This window comes from Pseudopipra pipra, chromosome Z, assembly GCF_036250125.1.
Source record: "Pseudopipra pipra isolate bDixPip1 chromosome Z, bDixPip1.hap1, whole genome shotgun sequence".
NCBI classification, from domain to species: Eukaryota; Metazoa; Chordata; class Aves; order Passeriformes; family Pipridae; genus Pseudopipra; species Pseudopipra pipra.
This window is the reverse complement of record NC_087581.1, coordinates 38,234,641-38,249,755: the sequence shown is the minus strand read 5'-3', so window position 1 is coordinate 38,249,755 and position 15,115 is coordinate 38,234,641. Positions and strand designations below refer to the sequence as shown.

At 37.3% G+C, this 15,115-nt stretch overlaps 1 protein-coding gene across 2 annotated transcripts in view; it reads right to left on the bottom strand.

Moving 5' to 3' along the window:
• Nucleotides 1–15,115, bottom strand: part of DAPK1 (death associated protein kinase 1) — a 90,841-nt gene that overhangs the window by 43,058 nt on the left and 32,668 nt on the right. For both annotated transcript variants that reach the window (XM_064641303.1, XM_064641304.1), the window contains exon 2: nucleotides 5,426–5,647. In XM_064641303.1, coding sequence (XP_064497373.1) covers nucleotides 5,426–5,647 — 222 coding nt within the window. The remainder of the gene's footprint in view (nucleotides 1–5,425; nucleotides 5,648–15,115) is intronic.

Below are 15,115 nucleotides of genomic sequence, written 5' to 3'. Positions count from 1 at the left end.
AGGAGTCAGAAGCCAAGCAGAGAGTCCCATTCCACCACTGTACCTGTGTATATCCCATTTCACACACAGAAGCAGTGTTAATCTAAAGAAGGTGGCAGAGACAACAGCCCCTTTCATGGATCTTTTTGAATGTCATCTTCTCCCAAGAAGTACACTGTTTCCACCTCCATTACAACAGAGTCTTCTTTCTAAGTTAGCTTTGGGGTTGCAGGTGCACAAACACCTTGCTGAAATCTGACTGAAACCAGACCAACCCACAAGTTTTCTGAGCCACAGAAACTTGCTCCCAGCCTGCCCTTGGGGCTCTACAGAAGGGCACACGCAGCCAGCATCTTAAAGACTGTTGCCCCAACCACTGGCTGGATAAAGATGGCTTCCTAAAGGGAGTAGAGGCAAGAGGTTCACCAAGCACTGCGGCTTCGTCCTGTAGAGCACTTTGGAGTATCTGTACCTGGTATCCTCTGAAAGCACAGAGCTCCTCACTGTTCAATTTCTCTGTTTGCTGGTAGGAATTACCAAACAGTTTCCCAGTCTCTTCTTCTATGCCCTAAGGTGATGGACAACAACCTATACCCCTTCAGATTAACACAGAAGCTTGATTACAAGTCAAGTCACAGCTATATTCCTTTATGGCTGTATCTGTTCATCTTCACGTACTGTTTTCCTTTAAAATGTTACTTTTTTAATGTTCCTTTCTGTTTACATTTAAATTAAGTAATAGTTTTGCAGTCATAATAGGTTGTTCAAATATCTTGCTCAATAAAATATGAATTTATGCTTTATGACAGTCACAATCCTAAAGGACGTTACATTATAGACCATGTTATAACAGAGAAAGTCATAAGGGCTGAGTAAATCTATTTTCATGTTTATAACATGACTACCTCTTATACTGTTTTCAAGTAGCAGAGCACATGTTTTTAGAAATATTTTGTATAAACATTTTCACTAAGAGCAAAGCTGGTATGTGTTGTTTCACTTGTATTTCTAGGGAGAAGTGATAGTTTTCCTGAAATGAGACAAGTAAATTAAAGCTTTTGGTCAACTACATTCTTTTTTATAAAATGCAATAGTGGTAAAAGCATTTCCCAGCCTTCCCAAAAGGAAGGCTGACAGATGTGATTGCAACTCAAATATCTCCCTCTGGGAAAGAAAATACATCACACCTGTGGAAAAAGGATTTCTGGATAGTGCTTTTGCAAGCTGCCAGGCTTTCCTAACTACGAAACAGAACTGATCACCAGATCTCAGAGGAAGTCATTATGGAAACCGGCTCAGGGAACTTAGAAACAATTAACCTTCAAAGTTAGCATGGTCACCTCGTAATGACTCGGTCATATGCTATGATCACATTGCTTTAATGTAATAGCACCTTAATTATAATTAATGATTATCTAAGGATTTCTAGTGAATTTAAAAATCCACAAACAAGCCCCAAAACCTAGGCCCAAACCCCTTGAAAAAACATTTATCTTGCTTAGATTTCAAAACAACATAAACTAAGTTAAAGAAGAATTCCATCAGTTCTCCCCTCAAGATGTGCTCAGTGTGTGGCAGAGTCACACCAGCTCTAGTGTCTTTCTTTTCAGCCCTGTCAAGCCTTTGTTCTTATCTTTCTACACATCCCCTGTGCATCTGCCTGTGGGCCTGGAATTAGGATTTTGAAATCTAACGGTGGCACAAGATCTACAGATTAGTGTCACAGTTTGCTAATCTGCTGATACATCCCAGAAAGCAGCAAATATTTAATCCCCCTCTCAAATTTCAGTGCAAAGCCAGTCGAAAACAACTGTCTTATTTACTTACAGGTAAAATTAACAAAAATCTCAGAGTTGTTTCTATCAAAAGATAACTGAAAATTAAAGAAACAGTGTGAAGACTTCAATCTTCTGTGGAAAACAAGCTATTACTGTCTTCCAGTGTATCAGGTTAAATTAACACCCCAATAAGATAGAAGAGGAATTCAGAGTTCATCATTATTTGCTTTGATTTACTCTTCAACGAGAAACTCATGATTTTGTCATAATTTTTATACAGGGATCTATGATCGTCTCCTTGCACTGTTCTGTTACGGCTAATATTATGAAGGTACCAATGAAGTGGAAACACTCTCTGAGACACTGGGATGCACAGGACTAAGTTTTATAGAAAGTTTTTAAATAAAGCATAAATCCCAGTATTTAATGCATAATCACTTGTACGTTAACGTTATTCCTTTCTTTCTGAGCTAATGCTTTCAAAGCTTTCTATTTTTTTTTAATTTTAAAACCAGATACTTATCACTCAGAACCACGCTACGAGAGCCAATCACCTTAAATTAAGATTTCAAATTCAGAAATGAAGGTATATTGTTTGCAGAGAAAAATATGAATACCTAACTCCATCCACAGCTTCCAAGTGAAAGGAGTCAGCTATTGCTATCAAGCCATTTTAAAAGGTGAGAACAGCTGTATTGCTTCTGCACATTCTAAGGAATTACTATATAATTTAGGATGAAAGCATTTTTTCTTTGTGTTGCACCAAGAAACTATAAAGAAGGCCCTACAAAGCACCACCAACTGAGTATATTTTGCAGGTCTGCAGTCTAAATAAAGACATAATAAAGTGCAAGGGAACGCAAAATTGAAGAGAGAAATTATGCATCCCAGGCTGGCAAAAGGGGAACCAAGTAGGTGCAAAACAGGCTTAAGGAAAGAAAATAATTATCACTGTGCAGAGATATCTGTGTTTCCTAGTCTGCGAAGACTGATAAAATGATGGTTTCAGCAGAGCTCACTAGAAGTAGCTTAGTATTGCTAACATACAACAGACTCTAATTGCTGCAGCCGGATAGAAAAAAGTACTACTAATTCATTTATTTGTGTGACAAAACAAAAAAAAAGAAAACTATTAAGATTTTAAGTTAGATGATGAAAAGACATTGTCTTCCAGTTTGTATGTAATATGTGTAACATTCCTTTCAAGATGATGAAATAGTCCATTGAGCGGGAATTTCAAAGGTTATTTCTAAATCACAGAAGGAGACACCTGTTACTAAGACCCAGAATTTTGATAACATCCCTGACTACTCTAAATGTTTATAAGGCTGTTTGCAATACAGCAAACCTCTTGCTAAAGTAGGAAATTAAAATCAATAGTGAATAGCCCACAGACCCTGTTGCCCTGGGACTGCACATGTTAACATCTGGCAACAAAAGGGCAGTGGCAGTAGCTCAGTTATACAAAATGGTGTCTTTATGTGGTATACTGGCTCCATATTGTAGCCAGAAAGGAACACAATTCCCAGGAAATATATGATGTTCTAATTAGAAGGGGAAAGGGATACTTAGGATGGATTCTGAGAATGGCAAAACAGGTTATATAATGAGCTTTCAGCTTTATTTCTGTTTGTACGAAATTCTTCCGTAAGAAAAAAGACTGTCAAAAGGGTAGATCCCTAAGCAAAATATGAATTTAGAACATTAGAGAAAAGAGATTACATATTTAAGTGTCTAAGCCTAAGATTAGAATGACAGTCTTGTCTTTTCAATAGCTTTACATAATATCATAGTGATTTTGAGAGATACGAAACTTTGTAGCAATTAGTATATTCAGTTTACAAAGGGTTTGCTAACCTCATCTTTTCCTCTTCAACTGTTTAAACAAATAAATGCATTACCTTTGTGAAATCCAAAATAGCACTTCTTCAACTTGAAAGACTCACAAAGCAGTTTGGAAAAGTGGAAAAAAAAATCTCCAATTGAAACAATACAGGGATTTTTAACTAGGCAAAATAATTAGCTAAATTTTAATGTAAATAGTTTGCTGAGCTTCATGCCATCAAGCTTATGAAATACTAACACAGGTTGTCAGAAGCGACATCTTCTTCTATTTAATAGACAGTAGTGGGTATACACTGACACACACAGCAACCTTGCTGCCAAAAGAGCTCCTATTTCATGTACAAAGTGGGGAGGGTGGAACAGTCCCATCACTCCTACCACTGTCCACAATTACCAATATTCCTCATGGCTTTCAAGTACAGACACGGGCCTGATCTCATCTGGACAGATTACAGAGCAAAAAGTGATGCAGAATAATATACTGAGAATAAGGTTATAGAGCAAAAGAATGAGAGAGTTAATATTAACCGGGGGGAGGAAGAAGCATCACATTAATTTTGCTGTGTATGCACAACACACTTAAAAGAGTTCTGAACAAATACCAAAAGTAGCAAGAATATAAAGAATTTCTACTTTATACAGGATAATTTAGCTTTAAAAAAAATACTTTAAAGTATTCAGATGTGACAAACCAATGGAAGTGTATATTTCTGGAACTAGAAAAACCAATCCAGATGATAAGTATTACAACAAACCATCATGTGCTGAACTAGAAGTGTAAAAATACGTTTATATAAACATAAAAAAGCAGCATCATAGATGCGTATACCATAGAAAAGAAGAACCTACCAGTTTTCTTTTAAAATCTATACTGCAAATCTACACATGCTACTGAAGGCATACAACACTGAAGTATCTTTATAAGGTAAGTAGAAATACCATTTAACAAAGCTAATAAACAGGAAAACATAACCTACATAAGAAAAAAACACATGAACAAGGAAAAGACACAAGTGCTGCCCAAGACTCTGGTACCAAATATTCTGCTTGCACAAAATACTTACTCTCAAGCATATTTAACTGATACAGAGCAAGTATGGCAATAATACAGTGTCAGGCATTCAACCTATGTAATGACATGCACATGCCACCAGCAGGCATTCACAAACTCTTAAAGGTGAATAATGCTTGGGTCTACACTTGCAGTCTATGAGGAACTGGAAGGCACACTTGAAAAAATGCAGAAATAGTCCCTCCTGACATATTCACCTCAATCTAGCAATGACATTGAATGAAAAATCGGGAACTAAGACAATATGAAGCAATGTGAGAGTGCAGTTCACATTTCAACAAGACAGAACTGGAAAAATTCTGTTCTGTTTAATGTGGGTTAAAAAAAAAAAGAGAAAAAACATTCACTGAGGCCACTTTATACCAACATGAAAACACAGCAAAATTTGCTAAACTACCTCTACTTAGAATCTCTATTTCCTTCCGGTCTTATCTTCAAATTAGTTTATTTAGTTCCAGGGTATTCTTCTGGATCCGTAACATCAACAATGATTAAAGTAATAAGCATAGAAAAATCCTAAATACACAGATTTCTTTTTTTTTTTTTTAAACCTTGTAGTGCATTTAGAGTGAAAAATACGTGTAGAAATCAGGAGGCTACAACACTGACTTAGAAATAAAGAATTCTAAGGCTATTACCTATCTTCTTGTGGGACGATAAGGAACTTCCATTAAATCACACAATTTTCAAAGTATATGTTTTTAAAAAAACAAAGAAAGAAATATTCTGCTAGGTCTCTAGAGCTACTTACAGTTCCAGAATAAGAATGACATCTGTTTTGTTCTCATAAACATCATGAAGCGTAATCACATTAGGATGTCGAATCTCTTTTAGTATGCCAACTTCTCGCTCAATATCTTCCCGGCTTACTCCACGCCGGCTGGATTTCGTTCTCCTTTTTTTGATGAATTTAGCTGCAAACTGCTGACCAGTACTTTTCTCGCGGCATTTTTTCACTACAGCAAATTGCCCACTAAAATAAAAAAAAAAATAAAAAAATGGATATTTGGTTAAAGAAAATTTAGAGTTAAGAGCTGCCTCTGTTTACTGTGGTGGGGAAAACTAGCTGTTAACTCTGCTTGACTACAGTATATTACTGCTTTTTATGCTATCTAGAGTAATACTTAAAAAAAACCTTGGAAGAGGTAGAGAAGGTAAGTTAAGATATGGCTTTTATATCACACAAATGTACACATTTCAGCATGTCTGTAAGTAAAAGACAACATCTGTGAGCATCACTGGATTTTTGACGAATACTTGCAGTGGGAATTAATGGGCAAAAGAATGTTTTCTGGATTTCTCCTTCCATACGCATGTTGAAGATTTTTTTGTGTGTGTTCTGCAAGTGAGAAAGTTCTTAGTTTCTTAAAATTTTAGCTTCTTACAATTTTACTTTCTTACAATATGATCTGTCAATATTCACTTTACTCTATCCTCAAGTTTGTTTTTTAAAAAGTTTTTGAAACGACACTGCATTTCATGACACAGCTTTGGTTTTTAGCTTCAAAAGCACTGACTAAATACAGTAATATCAATAATTACAGTTATTGTACCATGTTGTTAAGGATAATGACTTTGAAGATAAGAAAAATACCAAGATCCTGAGAAGCAAAAACCTATGTTTCTGTTACAAACCAGAAGAAACTCAAGGTAGTTTCTAACTCCAGCATGTTATCACTGATGTATAAGCCTGCTGTTGCTAGATGTACCCATTGATTTAGATCAGAAATCTCCAGGAATCTAGTTGAACTAAAGCCAGAATGGGATTTCTAATACTGCTGAGTTTTCCTCTTATGTTTCCCTAATCTCTTGCAGAAGATTCTCTAGAAATTCTGTTCTTGTTTTTTATACCATAAGAAGAAATGGTAGAATTACTGAATTATAATAATGAGAAAATTTTCTTAAGTTAGCCTACCCTGTTAACCGAGCAAGTGCTGTTCTCTAAAGCAGACTTAGAGCAGCAGTTAAGTCAAAGCTGACCCTAGTAGGCTTGACTACCTGAACAGCTGTATAACATTTAGGCATGTATAATTGCACCCAGTACCCGGAAGAGGAGCTAACTTTATTAGTAGTTAACTAATTACAGTTGACAGGGAGATCTCTAGGAAGATGCATCACCCAGAAAAAGGGCATCACATAATGACAATTTGCCAAGTGGGAATCACTCGAAGCTACACATTTCATGACATCATTTCTATGCTGACCCCTATGAATTCCTAGAAAGTGATTGTAAAGAAGCCACTACCAGTTGTGAAATCTTTGAATGCAGCCATGCATGAGAGAAGTAAACTCAAAGAGAAGCAATCAACAGTCTTAAGCTGAGGTTTGGTTTTATTTCAATGTTACCATCACCATTCAAGTTTCATTATTCATTATTTAATGAAATCAGTTCATGAACCTGAGATGATGTTATTTTGCATAACAAAAGTCCTTGCCTTAAATTCCACCCCCCAGCAATTCTGCACAAAGTTGTCAAGGGTCAGATTTACCATAGGGGGATCTACACATTATTGCAAACTGCAGTGGACAGGGCATGCTTTAGACCACATCATATCCTCTTCTCTATCACATGTAAGCTGGAAGACCTGCTTCATTATATCCTCTTCTCTATCACATGTAGGCTGGAAGACCTGCTTCACTTGCCCAGACTTGGTCTGCTAGTGTTATTAGAGATGCTCTTAGACACCTAAGACATTCATATTTGACTGGCAGAGAAGGCATAGATCTCAGGAATATCTGCGTCATCCTGAACTGGCAGCAAAGAGCTAGACAAGATAACCTAAGGTACATCAGCCTTCTCTGCTTGGTTCAATTCAATTTCACAAAAAATCTTCCTGCAACAGCACCTCTGAGTTTGATCTCCAAGGTCTGAGCAATTTTGCACTGTGGGATAGCCAGTCAGAATAGAGGTATTTGCACTGCTGCTTAGAAGTGAAAACACAGTCTTTCTGGCCCTTGTTTACTGTGAGAAAGCAGTGATTCTCACACTCTTCCCCACAGCATGCACACCTCCAGAGAGATATAAAGCTTTATTTAAAAAGCAGCCAGCTCTGCAGGAAGTTCACAGTTTCAGAGAAACAACAAAGCTGAGCAGTAGACAGACGCAGGCATCATTACAACTCTGAACAGGTACTGAAGCTCATGGACCACAACGAAGAAAAAAGCTGCTGTTTGTCTTTTGACCATCTGACTGGCTTTCAGCCTAGAAGTCTAAACTGCCTGACAGAGGAAGAAAAATGTTTCTGCTCATCGATAGGCTTGAATGCTGAGTGACTAATTACCTTCTTATCAATGCTTATCCTGTAAATTTAGCAAAACCCATGGCTTCATTATGAAAAACAAACAGCAACAAAAAAAAATCCGAAAAAACCCAAAAAATTCCAACATAAAACCAGAAACCTCCCTGCACCTAAAAAACCAAAATCCCCACAATACAAATTAAACAAATTCAGCAACCACAAACCCAAAATATTAAATCCAAAATTACTTCTAACAATAGCTCTGGAGTAAAAAAGTAAAAAGGTAACTATGAACTACACAAACATACAAAATATTTTGATATCCAAGAAGATTTAATTATAAAAGTTGGTGGGGATTAAGAGTTGTCTGTGTTTCATTGACATGATGATTTTTCCATATTATTACTCGTATTTGAATTACATCATTCCCCAAACCCACTTCATGCTTACAAAGCCTTTAAGGCTAAGGCTGTTTAATCTTATTTTGGCAATGGGTCAACTATGATGTTACAGCACGAGGCTGACCTACTGAAACAAAGGGGACCACATAAGACAAGCAGATCTCTTTCCTCTTCTGAGCTATGCAATTTATTTTTTCAGTCTTTTTCTTTTTTCCTTCATCCACAACATGTTTGAAGGATGTCCTGATCTATCACAATTCAATATAGAAGTATTATCAGAGTACCAATACATTGTTTAAAAGCACATGACTTTATAGATTGGTCTTATCCACCATTTATAGGATGTGAGGCTCCAAAAATCTTTGACATTGCTCAAGATTGTAAGAAGGTTGTCAACTAACAACTATCTAGAGTAAGTGCCACTTATAAACCAAATAACCTTCTTATTGTTGTTGTTGTGGTATTCAGCACACAACTGCACAATCAGTTGTTTGTTATTAAATGCTGTACACGCAGATCACACTTAAGCTGCAATCAAAGGAGCTATTTCATGCCTAGGATCCCCAAGCCATACCATTTTACAACTCTCTCTAAGCTCCTGTTTTAAAAGCAGAGGGGTTGTGTAAAGCAAAGGTATTTACTGGGCATTCCCCTGTAGAACTGCAGTGACAAGCTGTTATAAGTCAGCTCTCTATAGTCTAATACTCATCTAATATCCAGTAATATCCTCCCACAGATTCTACAGTTTCAGATTCAGCATTCATTCATACAGTGTCTTCAAAGCCAGAAAAGCCCTTTAGTTTTTTAAGTTCCTTTTAAGTAGGTTTGATTTAATGTGTATAGAGTAAAAAAATGATTGCAGTTTTATGAGACAATTACCCCAACCCCCCCTCTAGTCTCCCCACCCCCCCCGAAGTAAATTACAAATTCACATTTCATAAAGTATCTGATGTAATTTTTGTCCCACATGGCAGAATCAGGTTAAACAGCAAAGCAGGATGACAGTTTGATATGAGAAAAAATACTTCTGTTAACAGTAATCTGTTTTGTGATCTTGTAATTCTTACTCAACTAGCATTGAATTACTATCCTAAACCAACTCTTTTTAGGACACTAGGCATACCTTCACATCCACATTCAGACCCACTTCAGAACAAGTACTAACCCATTACCTAATCATGACAATTCTGCATCCCCTTTATACCATAAGATGACACACATTGTCCTTCCTTTACAATACATATATGTATATGCAGAAGTTATGCAGTTAGGGGATGGAAGCACCAATAAAGCACCCATATGTCAACCTTTATTGGTCCTGGCTTAGTGGCATCACAAAACAACTACTCATTAGCATGAATTAAGGAGAGTTTTAAATAATGAAAGTTGTTTCAGAATCAAAAGGAAAACACAAAAAAGTCTTTTCATTTTTTCCACAAGGTTGATCACAGTGATTAGGGTGGCAGACCTGTATTCCTTCCCAACCCCAGCTGTCTGCACCAGCTCTTCCCAGATAGTTCCTTCTGTGAGGAGTAAAACTCTTGCCCCAAGAACTCTCTGAACAAGGTCCAAGCTGGACAAAGAGGTGCTCAAGTAACCCCCAAGAACAAATTTTCTAGTATTTATTGCCACAATAGGTCAAGAATGGCGTAAATTTCCATGCCATCTTCTAAGGACTGGATTCCAAAGACAAAGTTTGGAAGTTGGCAATGGGTCAACTTCCAAGGAAACAGGAATAAAGAAAAGTCATTATGTTGCTATCAGAGTAGTAAGATGTCTTGGTATGTTTCTGACAACTTTTTTTTTCTATTTTAAAAATTTAGTATTCAGTACACAACTCTGAAAACACAGATCCAACTGCTTTCACTATTTGTTCAACTACTTTCCTTTTTAAAATTACACTAATCCAACAGAAAGAGATTTACATAATACTATTATATTAGCCTGTGAAAGAAACTGCAACTCAACCACAGAGTGATTTGTTTTCTCCAATAGAACATTTACTAGCATACCGCGGACACTTTCTGTCTTTCTGCTGCAGGGAAGGCCAACCAAGCAGGGGATTTCCAGCCACAGCAGCATCCTAACCTTAGCCAACTCTGCAGTCCCCACTGCTATCCATGTACCAGTGTCTGCGGGCATCTGAGCCACGACTGCTCATAAGGTTAACTTTCACAAAACCTGCTGGTGAGGCAGCAGTATCCAAGTCTTTTCCAAAGAAAAGGAAGGCTATTCCACAAAACATGAAGAGTCATAGCTACATTAAGTCACTCTCTACCTTCTAAACCTTCTAAAATAACAACTTCAGTTCAGCTGCAAAGCCAAACTAGAGACAAACTTTTTGCCCTCCTTCCTCTATCTTTACGGTCTTGCAAAAGTGGGGTAAGTCTTGGTTAAAAGGCTAATAGAGCACTCCAAGCAATGAAACTGGGAAGCAATTGTATTTCATGTAGAACACACTCAAAAGAGAATCTGTTTCATGGAATATCAGCTTTAGTGCTAGCTACCAGGATTATGCCCGCAAGAAAAAAACCTTCATTTGTCTTGACAGATAAAGAAACCTAAAGCAAGGTATCTCGTCAGGTAGTTTCTCTAAGTGTGCATGCACATCTCTTCCCACAGAGGACATGTTAGGGAACATAAGGGCACTTTTCCCAAATCAGATTTTTAATTGTGCAGCCAACTTAACAGTACAGGCAGATAGTGAATGAATGCAGGACCAACTGATAAGCTCCTACCATATTTGTTTAGGCTCTGAAAGCTGGCAAGTCAGAGTACTGTGCTCACCATTTTTGTGCTCCTCCCTTGCCCTGCAATGTTTAATTCTCTAGCACAGAAGCTGAGAGAATGCCAGAAGAATTTTTTAGCTGCCAGCCTCCAAACACTGGAGAGCTTTGGAAAGAAATGGCAAAGAACACGAACATTAGAACATCACAGCTGTATCTGAAAGATACGTGGATGCTGAACAGATGATTAGTTTATTTATATACATATTTTTCTTTTTTTAACAGCTCTAAAAAACCAGTTTTCAATGTAAGTAACAAGTTTACATATTCAGTGCTGACACAGACATACAACTTTCACTTGCTAGTGCAACTGTCTGCTTTCTGTTCATGGTGGAGAAACGCATTTTCACAGTCCACAGTTGAGTGCAAGTGGCAGCACTCGAAGTACTCGACCCCTTGGTAACATGAAGGAACAGCATGGATATTCCTGGTAGAAGAAAGAGCTGCAAGCACCTGAAGCTTATAAAACACCATAAGCTTTCAGCTGCGCATAAAATCTTGTAACAGGAAGGGGCATGGTGGCCATAGCATACCAATACTTAATAACTTTGGGAGACATGTGAAAAACGCAATCCTAAAGAAAAAAAGGCAAAAGAGGAGTCAATTCTCTTTAGCATTTGAGCTAAAGAGAAAATAGTCCTCAAATGATATATGAGTGACTAAGCAGGAGAATAAGCCAGCTGAAATCTGATGGTGTACCACAGAGATTACTGTTAGGAATTGTCTTTTTTCAAGTACTACTACTACAGAAAAGCAAACATGAGGGCTCAACTAAATTTGACTAGGAAACTATAAAAAGTAGTGCTGCAACTACAAAGGCAGGAGAGTAACACGTGTTAGGCAATTGTGCAGTACATTTCCAACATGTGCAGAGTCAAAATGAAGCTGCAATTTACGCAGTAAAATGCATGCTGATACACTTCCCTTAGAAATATCTTGGAAAAGCAACAAAGATAAAAAGAGCAAGGACAGCAAGGAAGGGGAAGCAAAGGGAAAAATCAGACAGATTTATAAAGTAAACAGACGTACTCACAGCTGGTATTTCCCAATTTCTCAGTTCCCTGTTATTCACAGATATGTTTATACACTTACAAACTTCACATCTTTTAAATTCCCTTTCCTAATTTCTAACTTACAATATCTTTTGGTGTCTAATTACCAAGTTCCCAAAGTACCCCAATTCCACTACAGTGACTCAGTGTACGTGATCATAAGTTTGTTTATCCCTCAGTATAAATACATCAAATATTTAAAGTTATTTTACCAAAATATCTGAAATATAAAAAATACCTCTTCTTTTATATAATATTTTAAGCAAAAAAACCCCCAACTTTCAAAATAAACTCTCTTATTACCATATAAAATATTTCCAGTTATAAAAAAACATTGCATTACCAAATACCCTTTTTGTCTCTATAGATCAACTGAAACTTCTACTGTCCTACATACTGAAATACAGTTTGAACAGTGTAACTGTAAACTTATTAATTAAATTAATAGAAGTACTCTGATAACAGATGACAATGGGAAGCAGTCAGAATCTGAGGTTTCAAACAGTATAAAAAGCAGGTGGTCTAAGTTATCTTTTCAAGCATATTTACAGACTAAACTACCTACCATAACTTCATATAACTGAAGTCAGATTGCAGGATGAACCAGAATGTAAAGAATTACACTGTTGTGGCTTAACCCCTGATGGCAATCAAGTAGCGTGCAGCCCCTGCCTCACTCACTTCTCAGCCCCTCCATGGTGAGATGGGGAGGAGAATCAGAAAAAAATGTAAAAACTCATTGGTTGAGATAAAAACAGTTTAACAGCTGTAAGAAAGTAAAATAAAATATGACTAGACAATAACAATAGCAATGAAAAGAAGAGGGAGAGAGAGAGAAATAAAACCAAACGAAAACAAGAGATGCACAGTACAATTGCTCAGCACACAGTGACCAACATCCAATCCCTCCCCCAGCAGTGACTGCCCTCCCCTTATGGCCAACTCCCATGATATTGCATAGTGTGGAATATCCCTTCAGCCAGTTTGGGTCAGCTGTCCTGGCTGTGCTTCCTCATGGCTTCCTCACCTGCTCGCTGCAAAACAGAGCATGGGAAACTGGAAAGTCCTTGACTCAGGGTAAGCACTACTTAACAACTAAAACATCAGTGTGTTATCAACGTTATTCTCATACTAAATCCAAACCACAGCACCGTACCAGCTACTAAGAAGAAAACTAACTCTATCACAGCTGAAAACAGACACATTGAAGCAGGGAATTTGTCCAGTATATTCTTTTCTCCAGCATTTTATAAGCTTGTGCCTCATACTTTTGTGGTTTGGTTACTCATCATGCCTTTTAGCTATGTATTTATCTCCTGCAGAAATCCTCTTGTGCTGTCAACCTCTGCACATAACACTGATGAAATTGGAGGTCTCTGTTGCTCTGCAGATTTCCGCAATTTCATTAGGCTGCTAACAGACTTCTCTAGACGTTTACTAAGCTAGTGATTTTCTTCACTGTTTTCCTAGAAACCTAGAGGAGCCACTAGGCCTAAGGAAGGATGTAACAGCATGATAAAAAATTTTATGACAGATCTAAGTAAGGTACCTCTGAAAGATACACATTGTTTACGTTTATTATTATTTCTTAAGTGCTTCATATTACTACAAGTAGTGTATGAAAAATTTTAGGAGAATAATTACATTGCAGGGGGTGTCGGGGAAGGAAAGAGAGAGATGAAAAGACAGAAGACTACTACATCTGTGTACAGACATGCATGTGTATCCAACACTGAGTGGAAGACTATGCTACAAAGTGTTTTAATGTTTATTATAGAATTCAGCCACTTTCTGGGCCACACATTTAAAAAGACAAGTGACAGCCACTGCCAAGGCTCACTGCACAGACCATTTATCCATTTACAGATTGGGTCAAGAACACATCTCATTGAACATAGCCCCCCACTACACTAATTACTGTTAAGCATGAGCAGATTAATCAGATGGCTCTGGTTGGCTCATGGAAAACGGGATGAAGAAAGACAGCCACTGTATTGTGCCTATATGTTTAAAGTAAGACCAAGCACACCCGTACTCCTTTCCATGTGCCTTCCACAACACCCTCACCTAAAGGCAAGGGGCTGATCTGCTTGGATTTTCTTATTCTACTCAGAGAACAACAATAAAGTTTTTCCAATATAGTTAATGTCAAACAAGTTAAACTGTTGAAGCGTGAGAGTATGCACACACCTGTGCATACATTTGCTGAAGTAAAAAGCACTTATTAACTAGTACAGTCCATCAGGCAGAGATGATGGAAAGTGAATCCTATGTATCAGCGATTTGGCAGTAAATATCAACAGCAGATGACTGAAGAACTGTTCGCACTTAGAAACAAGAAGTTTAGAAAAAATGTAATCTCATGATAATTAGACTGAATTTTATGCAGTGGAACAAAAGACAAGTTTCAGCTACTCTCTGTGTACATATAAATATGTACAATATCTCTCTATACATCACTATAAGTGTTGTAAAAACAGGATAAAAGAATAGATGTTATTTTGGTTTTAGTTTGTTTTATACAAACTATATCATGAAATGAATAGATATCTGATATATTTTATCATAAGCAGTGAGCTTCTGTCCTTGAAAAGGGTTTTAATTAGAAACATAGCACCTTGAAAAAGAAATTAAAAGAGTCAAAAAGCCTGCAATATTTGCATTCTGCTGATGTACTTTGTCTGAAGGCTAATGCACAGCCCTTGCCAAGTACAGCTGCTATGTAACCAGATGAGAGTGCAGCCCTCTTTTATCCAACGAGAGCACCTTTGAATTTTTTCCCTTTAAGGATGGTTTTGTTTCAATTCAGGGCTCGAAACTGAACAGGATTTCAGTGAAGTGTGTTCTGACTGCATTACACCTATTCTCCCTATGGAGCTGCAAATAGTTCTGCTCTGTGTGATTCCTAAGACTTGATGTATGACCTTGAAGTGGGGAGAAGAGTGGAAGGAATTATGAAAAGT